Source organism: Nelumbo nucifera, chromosome 4, assembly GCF_055504915.1.
Source record: "Nelumbo nucifera cultivar China Antique chromosome 4, China Antique-T2T, whole genome shotgun sequence".
NCBI lineage: Eukaryota > Viridiplantae > Streptophyta > Magnoliopsida > Proteales > Nelumbonaceae > Nelumbo > Nelumbo nucifera.
Genome location: NC_142652.1, coordinates 10401459 through 10422578, shown reverse-complemented (window position 1 = coordinate 10422578; position 21120 = coordinate 10401459). Strand labels below are relative to the sequence as shown.

The window sequence follows — 21120 nt, the reverse complement described above, 5'->3', positions numbered from 1 at the left end:
GCCTGCTTCCTTCTACAGGACAGCTCAAATGAAGTGTGCTACGGTTAGGGGTGGATTCGAGTCGAGCCAAGCCAAATATTTAATTATTCGAGCGTGGGTTGCTGAAATTGTATTAGGCTCAAGCTCAAGATTGACCTCGGTTCTGAGAGCACAGAAGCTCTAAGTGGTTCCCAAGTTTTGATGTGACATGTGGAGCATAGATTTCCACAATTCTCTATTGATCGTGATCATGAGCTAAAACCACAACCGTGTCATAACATAATTCAACTAATTCAGCAAATTAAGAGGTCGAAAAATGGTTAATCAGATCCATAGGTATCAAAGGGGAACCCATCTTTGAACCCAAAGAAGGAAAAAGACCTTTCTACTAATTGGTTGAGCCGACTTAGACCCAAATACTAGTATCTTTCATCTACATATAAATTGCCCCTTGATGACACGCAGATTCGCCTGCTTCCTTCTAGAGGACAGCTCAAATGAAGTGTGCTACGGTTAGGGGTGGATTCGAGTCGAGCCAAGCCAAATATTTGGTTATTCGAGCGTGGATTGCTGAAATTGTATTAGGCTCAAGCTCAAGATTGACCTCGATTTGAGTTAAATACTTGAGCTTGAGCTTGGCTCGGTTCAAAACTCGCAAGTTTGAGCTCGACTGTAAGCCTTGTTTTTTTTCTAATAAATGAAAAATATACATATAAAAATATATTTTATTTTACATACAAAAAAATTAAGAATTATAAAAATTATTTACTATTATGCATAAAAAATAAAAATGTTATATATAAAATATTATTATATATAATAAAACTTATTTATTATATATGTATTTATATATTTATATGTATATGTATATGTATATGTATATGTATATGTATATGTATATGTATATGTATATGTATATGTATATGTATATGTATATGTATATGTATATGTATATGCATATGTATATGTATATGTATATGTATATGTATATGTATATGTATATGTATATGTATATGTATATGTATATGTATATGTATATGTATATGTATATGTATATGTATATGTATATGTATATGTATATGTATATGTATATGTATATGTATATGTATATGTATATGTATATGTATATGTATATGTATATGTATATGTATATGTATATGTATATGTATATGTATATGTATATGTATATGTATATGTATATGTATATGTATATGGTATGTATGTATATAATAAAAAATTATTTATTAATTATACTAGGCTTGATTAGGCTCGCGAGCCTCATGAGCCAAGTTTCATTGGGCTCAAGCTTGGTTCAATTAGAAAACGAGCCTATATATCAAGCTCGAGCTCGGCTCGAAGCTTGGTTTAAATCAAGGCAAGCCAAGCTCAAATAGCTCGCGAGAAGCTCGACTCGTGGCCATCCCTAGTTGAGGTCAACGTACCAATCTGCAAAAGGAAAAGAGGATCAAAGTGTTTGGGTGTTTAGACCCAAGGTGAACACTGATGCTTAAGTCATTCGAGCTAGGTGAGATAGAGAACAAGAGAATGAGAGCAAGTTTGCACTTAATTGTGTGTTCCTTTGTGAAGGAGAATCAAGTCATTTGTATAGGTGTTGGGGTCCGAGTTCCGTGTTTGAGATATCTATGAACATTAGAAAAAAAACTAGCAGTTCACTTCTTAGTTGAATGTTTAGAGTCACCACCCACCAAAATCACAAAGTAGGGAGTGATGGGTCTCCCGAATAATTGCAATTAAACCAAAAAAAGGGACTCCAGGCCTTGTCACCAAAGATGTAAGTAAGCTGAGAGAGAAAGAGAGAGAGAGAGAGAGAGAGAGAGAGAGAGAGATAGAGAGAGGGAAGGGGTTAGGCACCCCTCTCTCTGACCGGTGCAGATATTAATTCCATTCCCTGAAATCACATATGAGAAGAAGGCAATAGAAGAAGAAATTTGTCTTCCACCTGCAATGGGAAGGAACTTCTGTAACTGGGCATCTCTTCCTTCCCATTTAATCTCTTTTTAGGTATAGGGGCCTAAGCAAAAGGGTGAGACTACATTCCCACCCCTTTTCTATCAGGACCCCACAATCTTATTTGGTCGATCAACTGGAAGAAGGAGAGAGAGCCCTTGAATTTCTTCCTTCGATTGCAAGAAGAAGCAAGCACTTTTGTCTTGAGAAAAACTCAAAAAAAGAAAAATAAACAAATAAAAATAGATGGATGAAATTGCAAAGATATGAGGTATGAATCTCACCTCTTGTAGCCTTCGAAGGAAGAAATTGATGCTGTTGTTTAAACTTGGAGACTAACAAATTCGAGTTGGATGGCAATGGTGTTGGAGCTGAATGATAATGACATCAGTGGACGTAGAATGGAGGTATGTTCGATGGCCTAGGCTGAAGGGATAAGAAGCCTTCTCTCTTTCTTCTCTCCACTCTCTTTCTCTTTATTCACTCTCCCCAGAACATCCAAACTCCTCCGACCTCTATTTTCTCCTCTATTCGCAAAACCCCTCTCAAAAGGCCCCCTTCTGAACTCTCAGACCCTCTTCCCAAAAGAAAAACAACGAGAGAGAGAGAGAGAGAGAGAGAGCCCTCTTCCCAAAAGTGTTTGGGGCATTTTCCCGATGTTCACAATATCCGAAGATGTCAGGCCTTATCAGCAGTTATCTTCGGGGCACATTCCTCCCATGTTAGTGGCAGACGTCATCTGATCTCCTTGAGTTATATAGAGGACAAGGTTGTTGGGAAATGGGGTTACTGTAACTTTAGAGGAGAAACTCTAAGGCGCGTCTGAAGATACTGTCTTTAGAACATTATTTTCCCCCACTCAGTTTCACTGAGTTTGTTGTTTGGGTTACAGGCAAATCCGTTCCCAGGATACAACAGAGCCTTGGGCGAGAATCTACAACCAGCAAAGTTGAAGAATCTTCGAAGATACCTTCTATGAGATTGTAGTAGACCGGAATGAGAGAGAGAGAGAGAAAGTGGATTTTGAAAATGTGTGTTTTTGAAGTCTAATTCATGCTCCTTAAAATAGTTTATGAAGAGGTATGAAGAAAAGGTAGGTGATGGTTCAAATAAGGCACCTTGAACAGTCACAATTTCAAACATTGTGACTGTTTAAAAGGTACTTAACAGTTAATGACTGTTAACTTTGAATTGTGCCTCTTGATCACACCCGATCGAATGGTGACCGTTGATCTCATCAACGGTCAGCATTGCACCAAAACCAAAGCTGTTTTTCGTGAGCCATGCGAAGTGCAAGCAAAGTGCACCTCATTGTGCCGCATACACACGCACGCACGCGTGTGTTCCGTTATTTGACACATTTCATAACTTCATTAAGAGTTTAACTCAACCTCTCATCATAACGGGCATCACTGTTTATGTTGTGATGGAAAATTTCTCAATGCCAGTGCTAACAGTCACATTGTTGTAACTAGTTGTTACCCATTAAACCCAATACTGATGGTTTTCCAGTTCAGGTCGGATTACCATTACAGGTGACTAAGTAAAGGGTTTTAATTCCATCTCTTTGGTTGTCATTCTTACCAATTCTCTGGCCAAGCCCTTGGTAAGAGGATCAGCCAAGTTTTTACTTGACCTCACATAGGTTATAGTGATGAATCCATCTTGAATCAATTGCCTAACAAATTCATGTCTGAGACTTATATGTTTGGACTTACCACTATAGGTACCAATGTAGGCTCTTAACAGAGTTGCCCCAGTATCACAGTAAATGGAAATTGGAAGCATAGGACTAGGCCGAAGTTTTATATCCAATAATAAATTCATAATCCATTAAGCCTCTTTTCCAGTAGGCGCCAAGGCTATGAATTCAAATTTCATGGTCGAGTGAGATATACAAGTTTGTCTCTTGGATGCCCAAGAGATCGCACCCCTACCAAGGACGAAAATCCATCTAGATGTGGACTCATTATCTCCATTACCGGTAATTCAACTTGCATCAGTGTACCCTTCTAGTACAGCTGGATAATCACAGTAAAACAAGCCAAGTTCCAAGGTTCTCTTGAGATACCCAAGAACTCTCTCAATTGTTCCAGTGCTCTACACCGGTATTACTTGTAAACCGACTGAGTTTATTTACTACAAATGCAATATCAGGTTTAGTACAAAGCATAGCATACATCAAGCTTCCTACTGCACTAGCATACTCAAGTTGTACAATTGCTCTACCATTATTTTTTACTAGCTTTATACTAGAATCATATGGCATGCTATATTCTTTAAACCCTAAATACTTAAATTTCTCAAGTACTTTTTCAATATAATGCGATTGGCTTAATGCATAACCCCTACTATGCTTTTTAACTTTTATTCCCAAGATGGTATCTACTTCTCCTAAATCTTTCATCTTGAAGACAGAGGATAAGTAGTTTTTAGTTTCATTTATGCCTACCATATTTGTACCCACAATAAGCATATTATCAACATAAAGACATACAATTACTCCATAATTTTCAATGAATTTTGAGTAGATGCATCTGTCAGCACTATTATGTTTAAAACTAAAAGTTAGAATACAAGAATCAAATTTCTCATGCCATTGTTTAGGTGCTTGTTTTAATCTATATAGTGACTTAACCAGTTTACAGACTTTCTTCTCATTTCTAGAAAGAACAAATCCTTCTGGTTGTTTCATATAAATCTCTTCATTTAAATCACCATTTAAGAAAGCAGTTTTAACATCTTGATGAACAGATAAGTGATAAAGGGATACTAATGCTATGAGTGTTATAATAGAAGTTGTTCTAGCCACTAGTTCATAGGTGTCAAAGTAATCAATCCCTTCCTTTCGACTAAATCATTTGGCTACCAATCTAGCCTTAAAAATTTGTACAGTTCCATCAGTGTTGTATTTTCTTCTAAACACCCATTTACATTTTATCAGTTTTGATCCTGGAGGCAGGTCTACTAGTACCCATGTGTTATTTGACATTATTGAATCTATTTCATCATTTATAGCTTCCTTCCAAAAGGCAGCATCTCTAGAGGTCATGGCCTTACTGTAGGTTTCTTTATCATTTTCAATGTTCAAGACAACGGGTATCTTATTTAAAATCTTCTCTCTATCAGCCTCAACCAAAAATACAATTGACTGAGTAGAGATAAAATCTGCACCTAAGTGTTTCTCTATTCTTTGTCTTTAACTTCTTCTAGGTCCTATTGTAGGTGTTACAGTTGTGTCATTTCTTCTTTCAGTCTCATTATTATTAACAGGTATTGAGATCTGAGTTTCTCTTTCAGATTCTTTGTCATTTTCTGTAGATTCAGAACACATTTTATTTTTAAAGAGTTCAACATCTCTAGTTTCAATTATTATGTTGGACTCTAAGTCTAGAAGCCTATAGGCATTGCTATGTTCTGCATATCCAACAAACATACTTCTATTAGCTCTGAGTCCTAACTTGGTTCTTTTAGGATCTAAAACTCTATAATATGCTAAACACCCCCACACATTTAGATATGCTAAATTAGGCTTTCTTCATGTCCATAATTCATATGGGCATTTGTTATTAACTCTAGAAACAATTCTGTTATGTAAATGGCAGGCTATTAGGAGTGTTTCCCCCCAAAGGTTTAAAGGTGCATTAGTTTTTAACATGCAGTTTATCATTTCTATAAGTGTTCTATTTTTCCTTTCGGCCAGGCCATTCTATTGAGGGGTATAGCGAGCAGAACACTTATGCATTATTCTAAATTCTTCACAGAAAGAATTAAACTCATTTTTAAAGTATTCATCACCCCTATCACTTCTAAGTATTTTAATTTTCTTTTCTAGTTGATTTTCAACTCCAGTCTTGTACAGTTTAAACATGTCAAAGGCTTTATCCTTAGTTCTCGTAAGGTAGACATAGGTGTACCTAGAAAAGTCATCTAAAAATGTTATGAAGTATCTCTTACCTCTTCTAGTTAATACACCATTAAGTTCACAGATGTCAAAAGGAATTAGTTCTACAAGTTGAGAATTTCTCTCAATATTAGGGAAAGGTTTCTTAGCCATTTTAGAGTTTACACATATCTCATATTTTTCAATTGATTCATTACTATAAGCAATTATACCAAGTTTGTTCATGTTCTTTATGGATTTAAAATTCAAGTGTGCTAATCTATCGTGCCATAAAGAGAAAGAATCAACAATATAAGCAGAAACTTTTTCTTCATTAATACTTAATTTGAACATACCATTACAATCATATCCATTTCCAACAAACATCCCATTCTTGGATAGGATTAGTTTATTAGATTCAAAAACAACTTTGAATCCCCTCTTACAGACAAGATTTACTGAGACCAAGTTTTTTCTAATCTTAGGAACATGGAGAACATTCAAGAGAGTCGGTGTCTTTCCAGAGGTGAAGTTCAACTCTATGCTGCATTTTCCAACAACTTTGGCACATGTTTGGTTTCCCATCAGTCACTTCTTCACATGTCTTGAACAATGACTTGTCCTTGCAAACATGGATTGTGGTGCCTGAATCAAACCACCATCCAGAAGACGATTCTGCCATGTTGACTTCAATAATCATGACCACTAGATTGTCTTCTACCATGTTTGCAGACTTGGTTCCGCCTTTCCGATGTCGACAAACTTGGGCATAATGCGCCTTCCTTCCACAAATATAACAGGATCATTTCTTATTGTTGTTCTTCTTGAAGTTCACATCCTTCTTCTTTACTTGTAATGTAGGGTTAGTCTTCTTTGATCTGTTTTCCACAAAATTGACCTTAGAGTTCAGCATACCGGCTAGGGTCTTATCCCTACTGTCTCTAATTCGAGACTTTTCTTCAATATGAAGGTGCTGTTGAACTTGCTCCAAGGTAAGTTCTTCAGGCTTGTGCAGAAACTTCTTCATGTAATCCTTCCAAGAGAGTGGAAGTTTGGCAATGATTGCTCCCACTTGGAAAGATTCAGGAAGGATGATGTCAAGGAATCGGATTTTGTTGACTAGCACCTGTAGTTCACGAACTTGCTCCAGTATGAGCTTATGGTCGTTCCTGGTGAAGTCAAAGTATTCTACAATAAGATATTTATTTGTACATGCTTCTTACATCTTGTATTTGAATTCCAGGGCCTTCTAGATTTCTTTTGGAGATGTAAGTTCCTTGTAGAAGTTGTAGAACCGGTCTGATAAGGTATTCAGTATGTGTCATCGGCACAGAAGTGAGTCTTCTTCTCGTTTTACTATTTCCTTCTTTAGTTTTTCTGAGTCTTTGTCATTGGGTTCAGGAAATGATTGCAGATTCGGGTCCAACAGATATTATAGTTTTAGTGTGGTAAAAAAAAAAGATAATCTTATCTTGCCATCGGCTGAAGTTTGCTCCATCGAACTGGTCTAGTCGAACAAGATATTGGTTCATCATCTTGATCGAAGTCATGCTTGCTTCCGCCTCCATTGCAGAATAACATTCTAAAATTGTTGGAAAATGGGGTCACTGTAACTTTGGAGGAGAATCTCTGAGGCACGTCTAAAGACACTGCCTTTACAACGTTATTTGCCCCCCACTTAGTTTCATTGAGTTTGTTGTTGGGTTACAGGCAAACCCGTTCCTAGGATACAACAGAGCCTTGGGTGAGAATCAGCTACCAGCAAAGTTGAAGAATCTCCGAAGATGCCTTCTGTGAGACTGTAGCAGACCGGACTGAGAGAGAGAGAGAATGTGGATTTCAAAAATGTGTGTTTTTTAAGTCTAATTCATGCTCCTTAAATAGTTTATGAAGAGGTATGAAGAAAAGGTAGGTGCTGGTTCAGAGAAGGCACCTTGAACAATTTCAAACATTGTGACTGTTTAAAAGGTAGTTAACAGTTAATTACTGTTAACTTTGAATTGTGCCTCTTGATCACACCCGATCGAATGGTGACCATTGATCTCATCAACGGTGATCAACGGTCAGCATCGCACCAAAACAAAACCCATCCTTCGCGAGCCACGCAAAGTGTGCGCAAAGTGCGAGCAAAGTGTGTCACATACATGCGCGTTGCGTAGTATCAAACCCCATACTCTCCTCTACTATTTTTAAGGAGTGTAAATCAGCTCCTATTAAAATACTGAAAACAAAGCTTATAATTTTCCAATGTGGGACAAGTTCAAAACTGGATTTTGTAAGAGAAAAGTTAATTTTCCAATCAAGTGTATAGGTGAAATTTCTCATGTAATTGACCAATCAAACCCATTGGATTTAATCTCTTATGAGATTAAAATCCAATAGGGGTTATCCGTGCCGGATGGGTGTCGTGCTACCGCCTGACTTGGAACCGATAGGCACATTGTTCCGGATAAGGTTAACCTGCCACGTAGATCAGTACCCTAGAGGTCGGTTGGCTGCTTGGGTCTCTAGTTGCCTAGGTCAGAGGAGGAGAAGTGCAGGTCGGCCTTTCGGCCTTCTTTATTGAGGTAGTGTGCACTGCCTTGTTGTCACATCGGTCTCCTCAATTCGGGATACACGTGGTACTTTGTGCTAACGTGTTTTGGGGCAATTTGGATGTGCCATGTGTCACTCCATGATAGGTTGGTCAAATTACCCCTCATCTATAGATTTCAAAGGGTTAATTTTATATTTTAACATTTTAATAAAGAAGTGATAATTAAAACAATTGAAATTATATTAATCATCGTATTACAAATTTTGTAAATGACACTTACATTAAAGTCATCAACCAATCTAAACCATTAAAGACATATTTTCTCCACGTACACCATTAAAAACCTACTTTCCTCTAACATTAACACTTCTATTACATATTTCCTATCAAATGGCAACCTCACTACCTCAGGTAGATCTAACCACACACCCCTAATTGGTTGCATGATGCATCCGGTATTCCCACTTATCTCAAAGTCATTACTAAAGTTATCATTTTTTAAATTATTATTACATGTGCACATTTACTAATAAGATACATACTAATTTTTCCCTGTTCTTGTTTGTGTTTCGATCCATGACACTAGAAATTTAAAGGCCCAATTTCAGCATTTGATTTCAGAGAATAGAGAATAAAACATGTTGTCTAGCTTTAACCAATTAATTAAAAATACAACAGAATTACCCAAGTCTTTTTTTTCCCATTTGGGTTTTGCTTTTGTAAACAATATATTTCGCCAAACAGTACAACATATAAATGTCAAAAAAAAAAAAAAAGAATCCCTAGTTTTTTTCTATGTTGGTTTGTCTGGGTTGGGTAGGTAATTGTTAACCCACCGACCACTGTAGATCATTAAATCCACAAAATTCAAAACCTTTTCAGCTGGGTCGTGTAAGATTTAATAGGACCCCGTTTGGTTTACTGTCGGAAATGGAAATGGAAATGGAATCGGAATGGTCTATTCTCACAATCTTTCTGGTTTAGACAATAATTGAAATCAGCTGGATTGGGATTTCATTGGCAAGGGAGGGGGAATGACCGCCATTCCTTAGATTCAATGGCCCAACCAAACAGTTGGAAGTTGGAACCAGAACGGCCTATTCCTATTCCGATTCCAGACCCCAAAGCAAACGGGCCCTATAAAAATCCTATGACCTTATTGTTTGACGGTGGGAGATTTTCAGCATTAATCCAAAAGGTGAGAGGGTTTTATGTATTTATATCCAAATACAAAGTATTTGCCACGTCATTTTAATTACCCCTCGTCAAAAGTCAAAACAAAGGCAACCTGACATTTGGACTAAACATCCTACAAGCTACAAAGAATCATGCAACTGCATTTGGCCTCGAAGAGATTCACCCTCTCTTCTATATCCGATATTCTCCGTCATGCACGTTGGAGCTCCGGCGACTTTTTCCTTCACTTCCACCCACCACCCCATTAATTTACCTTCCTCTTTCAAAAGAGTTGCAGACATTGCAGACCTTCCAATTGGGTACTTATTGTTTGGTGCAATTGGCAGACTGGTCATGAATCATGATGATGGACAAGGATCGATCGGAGTTCTGTCCATGTCCTGAAACAAACCACCCACAATCAAGGTGCACTGGTGGTTACAGCAGGATCACCATTAAAATCCTGATCAACAACACATGGTGGTGTCTTGTTCAGAAATAAACCGAAGCAACAAGCAGAGAGCCATGCCATCAAAATCTTCATGAATAAACTAATCTCAACTCTGTTCTTGGGACATATTCACTCATCACTGCCAACAGTTTAAACAATCATCTCTGTTTGATTCTTGGGTTGGGAACTTGGGATGAGATCTATCCATGGTTAAAGAAAAATGCCAAGTCAATGATTCAAAAACAGTGTTCGATCGCAGGGTGACCATGACCCAATGTAAAATCTGCTGTTATATATACTTGCAAACAACTGAATTCTTCGTGGTAGCACAATTTGTGGCTTTCAGTTTTTATTTACCGAGAGATAAACCATCCGAATGAACAGTGATATCAGCGGAAAGAAAGAAAAAAATAAGAATTCCTAGAAGGCTAGAAGGAATAAGTTTCCTTCCTTATAATCTCGTACTCACTTTTTAATGTAACATCTTGTAATCATCTCCTGTTGAAGGCGCAGCCAATAAGTACCCAACCAACTGTTGTTCTCTCTCTCTGTCTCTCTCTCTCTCTCTCTACTAATCGATCATTTAACTATGGTGATTTATATGTGAACTGATTGATTGGTCCCATATCGATTGCACAAAGTTGATTAATACATATTTGCACAAGGTATAAAGCGATCGAGAGTGCAACACTCTTAACTTAGTTTGTATTAATTTCTGCAACTAAGAACGTATATCATGACATATTATTTCTAAAAGAGATGTTCAAAGGAATCTACGAGAACCAAGATTCTTAGCTTTCAACTGGGAAAATTAAATGAGAATACATCATCATGGTTTTCCACCATTATAGTGTTATCACCTCATCAGAAGCATCTAGGTTCCTTGTCACTTTCTCCTCTACCTGGCTACAGCTCTCTCCACCTCCTTTATTGTACTGAATCCGAGGGAAATGGGCCCACTGCAAATGGTCCAACCGGTCAAAATGCAAGGAAAAGTCAGTTCAAATTCCCCCCTTCAAATATAAAATTTTTCCATGTTCTTCTCATCGTGACAGGATGCTTACATTTTTAGCAGCAGTGCTGAAGGCCTCCTTATGGGTCATATTGGGCTCTCTAGCCTTCAGCCTCTGAATCTCTTCCCTGTCGCAATTAAACAATATCCAAGAAACCTAAACTTCAAAAATGGAAATCCAAAGAAAAAAAACAGTAGTTTGCTCATAATACATAGCCTAAGTAGCTGTTTTGTTACTTAGTAATTAAGTAGTGTGAACTGTGAAGTGAGTGCAAGAATGGGAAATGGATTGAGAAGTATTATCTTACTTGATGAAGCGGTTATAAGCTGAAGGGGCTCTTTGCCTCTTCTCTGGTGCTGTTGAGAACAAACCCAATTAAGAAACGTTATCAGATTCTACAAAGCTCATCAATTAAGCAGTTGTGAGCTAGAAGTGAAACTGATGTGGTGCTTACGTTTGTTAACAATGGGGTTCACGGGGATTCTTTCTTCATCGTCATTGTCGGAGGAGACCATTAATGGCGGGCTGTGACGCTCGTCGGAGGCTTTTAAAGGTTCCACTGTTTGATCATCGACATCGTTTCTTTGCTGCAGGAAGAAAAAAGAAACACTTAATTTTCTGCTGATGATGGGATTAAAAGAAATATAGATGAACTTAATCACCTCACTCATGATCAGTAGCAGAGATATAAACTTAACTATCTGAATGGTCATCATAAGAAAACCTTATGACAGTGAGACTTTTACTTAAATTTCAGAAGACGACGTGAGGAAGAAAGGAATAACCAAACTGGAAGAGAGTTAGGACAAGAAGATGATTGAAAAAGTCCAAGTTAGTCCCTCTAGTGGTACAATGAGTAATAGTTGGTAGTTGTGGCTGTAGTGATGGGATAGTACAACTACAACACTGTCCATAAATTAATTAATCAGCCTCCCATTTCCCACTCATCATGAACTACTGTTTAGCATTATTAGCTAGTAATAATCAAAATTCAATTTCTTCTTTCTGGCGAATTAATTACCTCGTCATCGTTGAGAGAAGCAAGAACCTGAAGAGGGAAGAATGAAGCTTTCACCATGTTCACAGAAAGGAGGCCTGTACAATGGCCGCATCTAACAGTGACCACCTTCAGCAAGCTGCTACATGGGACACTAACCTGCACTTACCAGAGAATAATGAAGAAGTAATCTTCAACCGAAGCTCTAGCGTCGACTGCAACACAGTGACTTACCAGAAGAATGGTGTCGCAGAATCCGCACTGCACGTAGCAAATCTGCTCTTGGAGATGATTGCATGCAGCAGACATCTTCTTTGAGGGTCGGACAAGAATGGGAAGCAAAGATCGGGAGGGGGGGCCGAGAGTGCGAAGAGAAAAAGAATCAAAGAACCCAGAGGAGGCCAGGGTTTCTTGCTGCTGGGTTTGTGTGTTGCTTGACTCTGGAACAAAGGAAGAAAGACCATTATTTATAATAAGAATTAGATGAATTAAAGCAGGTAGGTATCCATGTGCTTATCCTTATTGGCTTTGTTTGGTTAAAAAAGATGAATTTGATTGATTAACTGCAGAGGCATGAAGGTGGAGTCGTTCAGAATGTTTTAAATTACCAAAACAGCCTTCTTGGAACCATTGATGTAGTTCTAATGTGAAAAAACCTGTGAATAGTTTGGGTGAGTCTGCGCTCTGTGGTGTGCAGTTAGATCGCCCAATTATATTAATAACAAGCTCATGGAGTCATGGGTTTTCTTCTACACATTAATTAATTCTAGTAAAGAGTACTAGCTGCTGCTCCTCTCCCAAAGTCCCAATTAAACCAACATAACAGAAGAAGACTTAAGAAAACCACACTCAAAACATTCAGAAACACATGGGGGGAGCTTTACCTGTCTGAGGTTGCAGAAGTGCAGGGTTTTATGGGGAAGACAAGGACCAGAGCTTGGTGTTTCTCATTTGTAACATCCGTTGCTTTCTCCTTATTAACTCTCCTATCTCTTTGTGCCCTCTGCCATCACCAAAGGGAACATCATCTCCCTTAGCCTTCTTGCATGCTCATATGGGTTCCGTTTTCTTTTTTTTATATTTTCTTTCATTTGTCCATTCTCAGACAAGATAATGAATAGACTGACTCTCTCTCTCTCTCTTAGAAGAAAGAAGAGTGAGTGTGAGTGAAAGTGAAGTTGCAGTAATTTTTCCCAAATAGAGGGCAGTGGAAGTTTCTAGAAGGGCATCTGGAGAGGGAAAGTGGGCATCTTAGGATTTGTCTTTCCTGAATGAGAGTTAATTAAATTGACCCCTGACTCCTCTCTCTCCCACCCCCACTTTGTGGGCTTTACTCCCCTCTGTTTCACATTTTTGCCATTCCCAAGGCCCAATCCATCCATCTCCACTTGCATTTAAGCTCTTACTTGAAACCAATCACCTACTTCCTTACCAGATACATACACGCACTGTTGCTGCTAATTTCTGTTCACAACTCACCCCATGTGATCTCACGTGGGCATTCAACCCAGTAGTCCACGTAGGCATGATGAGTGCTGCATGGTCGCTTGGGCCACCCCCAAATCCCATTTCCATCTGTTATGGGCCACCCCCAAATCCCATCACATCTCATATTGGCCCCCTCTGTCGATGCACGTGGAAGTCTAACACTCCCTCACCATCCATAGGCGACACGTACTCAAATCAGATCATTTTCTTTTCTTTTTTATATACATATCATGAGTCCAAATTAAATTTCTTGTTCACATTTATCACAGTCACACATGGAGAATATTTCATCCTCTACATAGTATTATGCAAGGGTAGATGTTCCCAATTCACGGAATGATATATTATAGGTAAGCGTGGACAGAATTTTCGTGGGCAAAAGATCCAGTGTCACATATTATGGTTATCAGATCAGCCATCATCAATTGTTTCAAAATCGTTCTGACCCATGATGAAATTGAAAGCTCAATTCCAGATAAATTGGACAATGTTGAGGATGACGTGCACATGGCCTTTGATTGGAATTTATTTAAAAGTGAAAGGTGAGGTCTTATGACAGACCGCCTGAATCAAACTTAACCAACCACTTAACTACTTAAGTAGGATGTTAACCCAGAAGGGTTATCTCTATTTCTATTTCTTTCTGATTTTGTCAAACAGAAAGAAGAATTAGCTTTGTGACTATTTGTAAGGAGACGTTTTCTTCAGTACTAGTAGAATTCCATGGTTGCATTGGTAGAGATAATTATTATGTGAGAAGATAGGTGGACGTTCCAACTCCCTGTCGGCAGATGATGATACAGGCCAATTTGTGGCCCCACCAATGGGTCACAAATGTCATACACGAAAATGATACTATCTGGGCTTGATTGATGGGTCGAACCCAGATCCATTACTGGCAAAACGAGCAAACTCGGAGGCAGCAACCAGTGAATTGGTGTCAATTAGAATGTTGAACCAATTCCACAACCACAAGCCGGTTCATCCATATCTGGTGGAAGTACAGCTTGACATATTTTCGGGGACAACCGCTTTTGTTGAATTGGAATTTCGTGCGGATTCTGGATTACATTTTGAAGCTTAGAAATTATAAGAAAATCTCTTATAGACACAGCTTTAATTGGTCTATGTATGTACATAAATCATGTAACCATGCCATGTGGACCAAAGTCATTCTTGATTGGATGAATAGACAACATATGAACTTCATATGTAATATCTGTATCATTTTTTTTTTGGCTGCTTCTCTAGGACGCAGGAATTTCTTATGAGGGGGCAAAACATAAAGTGGATTGGGAGAGAGAGAGTAAATATAGGTGGCCATTGGGGGAGAACCTAAAGTGGATTGGGGGAGAGTAAATACGGATGATCATTAGGGGTTAAACCTAAAGTGAATTTGGGTGGGGGGGAGTAAATATAGATGGCCATTAGGGGGGCCAACCATTAGGGGAGGGGAAAAATACACATGCAAAAGTAGGGATTTTTGGGCCATAGGGGAGGGGGGGAGTCTGGATCTCCTGCACAAACTCTGTCCATGTCTATCCATATAACATCGCAGTCACACATGGAGAACATTCATCTAGGGGGAGATGTTCCCAATTCACAGGGGTAGTGTGTTGTGGGTGGACGTGAGCAGGAGATCTAGAACCCATGGTGGGACGTGTCCTCCAAGTTCTATCCCCACCACATTAAAAACATTCTTCCTAGGCCTAACTTGCCAGCGGGCTTTCAGCATTCACACAATTTCAAAAAGCCAGTGGAAGCAGTACAATGGCTTATACAATGACAAACATCTATATTAGAGTTTGGAGTATGATGATCCTTTTAAGGTTGAAAACCAGCAGATTAGGGTTTAGGAAGGAAGAGAGGGTGAGGAAAAGAGGAAGAGTGAAAATAGAAAGGAATGAAATAGCGTGCAATTTTTGGGTTCATGAATTATGGGCTAAATAAATTAAAACATAAACAATAAAAGTAAATAAATATTGGTATTAGAGATTTAAAGTAACCGTGCCACCGTGGGCTGTGTTAAGGCATACATGGGAAGTGGGAACACCACCACTTATGAAAAGAATAGATGGCATTCATTCATTGGGTCTACAGAAAATTTGGCTTCATTACCCAATATCCCTCCCAACCGTCTGAGTAGAGGTGTCAATTGGACTGGATTTGGTCCAATCTGATTTAGTCCAATGTGAATCCACTTATAAATGGACTAGACCCAATCCAGTCCAAATCTAATCCAATCTATTAAAATGTAAATGGATTGGATTGGATCCAATCCAAAACAAATGAAATATTAAAAATTATATAAAAAAACAGAACATATAAAAAATTACAAAAAATATATTAAAATGAAGAAAATCTGAAAATTACAAAAATATACCCTTTTGTCATTGAAAAAGCACTTTTGTAAAAGTACTTTCGTATGAGTGTTTTTGTAAAAATATTTTTATAAAAGTGCTTTTATAGAAATGCTTTCATAAAAGTACTTTTATAATAGTACTTTCATTAAAGTGCTTTTGTAAAAGAGTTATCATAAAAGTGCTTTTGTAAAAGTATTTTTATAAAAGTGCTTCCATAAAAGTACTTTTGTAAAAGTATTTCCATAAAAATGTTTTTATAAAAATACTTCCATAAAAGTGCTTTCATATAAAAGTACTTTTATAAAGGTGCTTTTGTAAAAGCGTCTTCGTAAAAGTGCCTTTATAAATCTGTTTCTGTAAAAGTGTTTTCATAAAAATACTTTTATAAAGGTATTTTTGCAAAAGTACTTTTGTAAAGGTGTTTTTATAAAAGTACGTTTATAAAAAGCGATTTTATGTCGATTTCAGTTTTGATCGATTTCAAATTGGGCAAGGGTTTGGCATCGAAAATTTGGTTTAGGTCTAATTCAGACCTATAAGAATATGAATCAATTTATTTTGTATTAACCCAACCCAATAATTATAATGAACCATCCAAATCTGATTTGATAAGGTTTGAATCAGATTAGATTCAATCCAAAACCGGTTAATTGACACCCCTACATCTGAGGTCTTGGGTGACCATCCTACGTGTTTTTTTGGGGGGCACTAAGTAGATGCTCTTATGTTAGAACCTGTGATTCACACTTTTCAACCCGAACTTCTACTATTACAGTTCCAGAGAGCAATAACCCCTAATTTTTAAGTCACAAATTCGAATGGTTATCTGGGGCATTGGAGGAAGAAAGCCCAAGCTTTATTGAAATAAAAATAATGCTTCTCTAGCTATGATCCATTGAGTGGTGGGTCCTAATCTTCCAACCTTTATTGAAATAAAAACCATGCATCATAGGTCCCCAAGCCCAAGACATCCCACATTTCACCGGTTACAATGATGATAATTTGAAAACGAAAGAGGTAGACCTCATGTAAGAGCTGAGACATAGAAAAGACTCGAGAGAGAGTGTAAAAATTGTCGGGCTGGGTTCAGACGTAGACAGCAGCCCCACCTTCTTCAATCATTCTCAAAGAATAGGGCTCAGAACTTCAGAAGGTTCACCAAGAGCCGTTCTTATAATTGCTGAAATTGGTTTTGAAAGCAAAATGTGAGAAGCATTTTATTCTAAACTTAAAAACGGTTTAAATCAAGATTTAAAGTATTAGAAAGATAATTTTAAGAGACGTATTGAGATACGTTTTGGATACACATAGATATAGATGAAAAATTAAAATTCACATAAATATAATAGAAAATTCAAATAAATCATAAAAATTTATTATTAACAATACTTACAAATTTTATATGATTGTAAATAAGTCATTTAAATGTAAAAAACCATAATTTAATGTTTATATAAAATGTGACATATTGAGATATAATTAGTAACCGTTGAAAAATGATAGAATAACTAAAATGTGAATATATATATATATACATCAATTTTCAAATAACCAATATAGTTATCTTAATATTTATAAATTTTAATAATTAATTTCAGCATTTATTAATAAGCACCACTAAGAAAAGAGAAAATTGACTTAAAACTAAAAATGCAAATAATTACAACAAATAAATCGGAATGGCTTAGTGACGAAATTATGGGCATTAAAATCTAATATTTGTAGTTTTTACACTAATAAAATGAAATTAATGAAAAAGAGAATCATTAATTAATAGAATTAATGAGAATTGTAATTAAACACTAAAATTCAAATTTACATTTACCTTAAATATAAGAGTAATTAACTAATTACTGAAGAAACAGAACACATGATTGTTACACGGAATGAAAATGAAAGGTAAATACATTGCGTAGCCCAACCCTGTTTGCTACATATTTAGTATGACGAATGAAATGAAAGTAAGGCAGTTACCTAATTGCCAATACTAAAAATTAGGATTCAGCAATTAATTAGGTCACAAGTTGCTGAAATAGACTGAATTGCAAATTTTTAAATTTAAAATCGTTTCAGCATTTTGTTTTCAACTTGTATGTCAGCAGTTACCTAACACACCACCTCACTGTGCCTACAACTATGTCATCCAGACTCCGGCCTGCCTGAAAATAACACACCCCACCCCCTTTGTCATTCTTATGTTTCTATATTGTGCTTTTGTTTTTTTTTTGAGTACCATATTTGACATAATGTTTCAAACATTACCTCCATAAGGAAAATTTTCGGTTTCATTTAATATATTTCATTCATTTGTAGTTTTGTACAATAATAAAAATATCATCCAATTATCCTCATCGCCAAAATATGATGTAGTTTTGTACAATAACAAAAATATCCATCCAATTATCCTCATCACCAAAATATGATTTCACACGGGCTGGCACCAAACACGCACCTTCTTCGCCACGATTAGCCTGATTTTATTAAATTGTACTCATCCAAGCTATTTTATAGATTGATGGTCAGTTAATATGCGCAAGGATTAAGGGGGTACTGCATACATACCCAGATTAGGACAGATACACCAATACATCTTTTAGGCCCTGTTTTGTTTTGTTTTTAGGGAGTTAATTATCCAGTAAATGCACTTAACTGGTGTAAATGTTTCATAAGAAATGCTTATCCAGATAAATGCACTCTTTTATTTCTCAGGTAAATAAGACAATGACCGTTTTAACCATAAAAAGATATTATTAAAAAAAAAAAACAATTGTATCTGGTGTGTTGGCAACTTCCACCAGGTAGGGGGTGTCAATGGACAGGTTTTGGGTTGGACTCCATCCAAATCAAAATCCATTTGGACAGACCAATAAGACATATTGAATTTGGACAGACTGGATGGGTCAATATGACATTGGATTGGACCTAATCCATCCATAATGAACTTATATTGGATTGAACCAATATCTGGTCCATTGATAGAAGACAAAAACATAGGTGTCAATGGACCAGGTTTGAATTGAAACCAATCAAAATTAACAGGAATTTGAACAGATTGGACAGTCTCTGGACCAGTTCAAAATGGTCCAAAATAGATTAGACCAGGTTCATTTGTAATGGACTCACATTGGACTGGACCGGATTGGACCAATCCAATTGACACCCCTACCCCCAGGTGGGAATGTTACTTACCCATGAACCACAATAATCTGAAAATAAAACATGGGCATCTTGGTTAACTTTCCCCTCTCAAAATCCAAAAATGATCGGGCCCTCAAAAGTTTTAAAACCTTTGGATGATATAAATCTCATCCTTATAATCCTTATAAAATAAAATAAAAAATAAAAAATAAAATTTGATTATCACTACTAATATCAATATACACAGATACCCATCTTCAGGTAGCAGGATGTTTTAATGCTTGGAACCTTGGATACAAGTATAAAAAGTATAAATCTAAAGGGAATCAAATACCCCCCACCACCAATATCAATGTATTAGTCCCAGCTTTCAAAGTTGTGTATAGAGGCCATTGTAAACACCCAAATAACATTTCAACAAAGAGGCCTATCTCTATTTGGAAAATGACTCACAATTAGAACTTAGAAGTGCCATCATCTCCCAGTAACAGATTCATGTATTGCAAGCGAAACCAGTAAGCTTCAGACTTCTAATTTGCCGTTAGAAATAAATCGTCAGGTATCAAATTTGTGTTTAACACCAACATTGGCATTGTAGACAATCCATGGCAACATCAAAAACATAACCTTCTTGGAATCTTAAAATGCTAGTCGAATAATATGGGAGTGGCGTCTATAGCTATCACACGGTTTATCACGATTTACTCTAGACATCATTGTGACTTTCTGGGCATGGAAAAATTTTAACTACAACAGCATTTGGTCGCCGTACCATTAGCTCCTTCAATTATGAATGCAACATGGACCACCATGTCAAGTTTCTCATCAATCTCAACACTGTCGCAGGAACGAACTCATTCTGTGAAACCGAATGTTTCTCCATGAAGATCAACTTCAATACCCACTTCAGAGTACAAAGAAAAAGTCCATTGGGTCCAAACATATTGTACTGGCATTTTGGGATGGTAGATACAACTTCCTACACACAGTCCTGTATCCTGGCAAGGGTCCAACTTCCCAAACAGGTTACAACCCTTGTATTATTTCATTGACACTAGACAATTTTACATACACAGTACCACCTAATCAAAGCATTTCCCATGCCTGGTTTTGGCACCATTCATGAGCAAAGATGGTAATTATATTTCAATTTTCAAATAATGTGTGGTTCAGTAGCAGTTTCAGACATCCACCTGCCTCACCCTCGTAATTTTGCATACACAATCAGAAAGTACTTGTGTAAGCAGAACTAGTTAGTTCCCATCCCAACAAGAAAGGCAATATCAAAACAAGGCAAAATAAAGCATGAACCACACAGAGACACCCGTCCTAGAAACTTGCAGGTCGATGATAAGAAACTTTGTGAAGCAATCCATGGTTGTCAAAGCTAAGAATCTGAGAAGCCAATTTGATACTATTTAAGAATCTGAGAGTTCACACGTTGAATATTCTAATTCTAAACAAGCAAAACAACTACCAACTTATCGTGGTACTATCACAGTATTAGGAGTGAAAACATGTGCAAGAAGACATTCATGAATATTAACATCTGGCTCCATAAAGAAAAACAGTTGCTTCTTTATCAGGCGGTGGTCAAGTAGTATGTATCACACTTACATAAGCATCCGTGCCAGTAATAGAAATCTAAACTTCAGCAGAAGCAACAACACAAAATTAAGAAAAACAAGCAAGAGACAATTATACATGATTGATTTCACTTGTTAACTCCAAAGAGGCAAAGACTAAGAATTTCAACGATAAAACTTCTTCGATTGTGATGATGACTATTTTTTCATTGGTAATGTGAACTCTTATTGTCAAGTCAGCGATTACAGTCCGTGTTTTTTACTAGCAGAACCCTCTGATGAATGACCAAGACATATTAAGACGGACTTGTTAGCATATGATTCACTCTTTGGTTTTCAGAGGCAAACTTAATTCTTGGAATCTTAAAATGGTTTCATATTGCAACGGTTTCAATTGAAATTAATGTCCAAAAAATCCACATCTCAAGCACTTGGAATTTTGGGCAAACTCTTGCTAGATCAATGTATCATTAAGAATTTATATTTATCAATATCCACACAACCTATTCCAGTATTCAAAAAAAAATAGAAGAATGATAACC

The 21120-nt window shown here is 37.0% G+C and overlaps 1 protein-coding gene across 1 annotated transcript; it reads right to left on the bottom strand.

Annotated features, from left to right (window-relative positions):
* Positions 1–10661: 10661 nt before the first annotated feature.
* LOC104591412 (axial regulator YABBY 4) lies at positions 10662–13171 on the bottom strand. Its single transcript, XM_010250214.3, has 7 exons — positions 12888–13171; positions 12238–12443; positions 12028–12162; positions 11461–11593; positions 11314–11362; positions 11058–11133; positions 10662–10952 (listed from the first exon to the last, which is right to left on the bottom strand). The coding sequence occupies exons 2-7, from the start codon at positions 12310–12312 to the stop codon at positions 10839–10841; spliced, it is 582 nt and encodes a 193-aa protein (XP_010248516.1). The 5' UTR covers positions 12313–12443; positions 12888–13171; the 3' UTR covers positions 10662–10838.
* Between the last annotated feature and the right edge of the window lie 7949 nt (positions 13172–21120).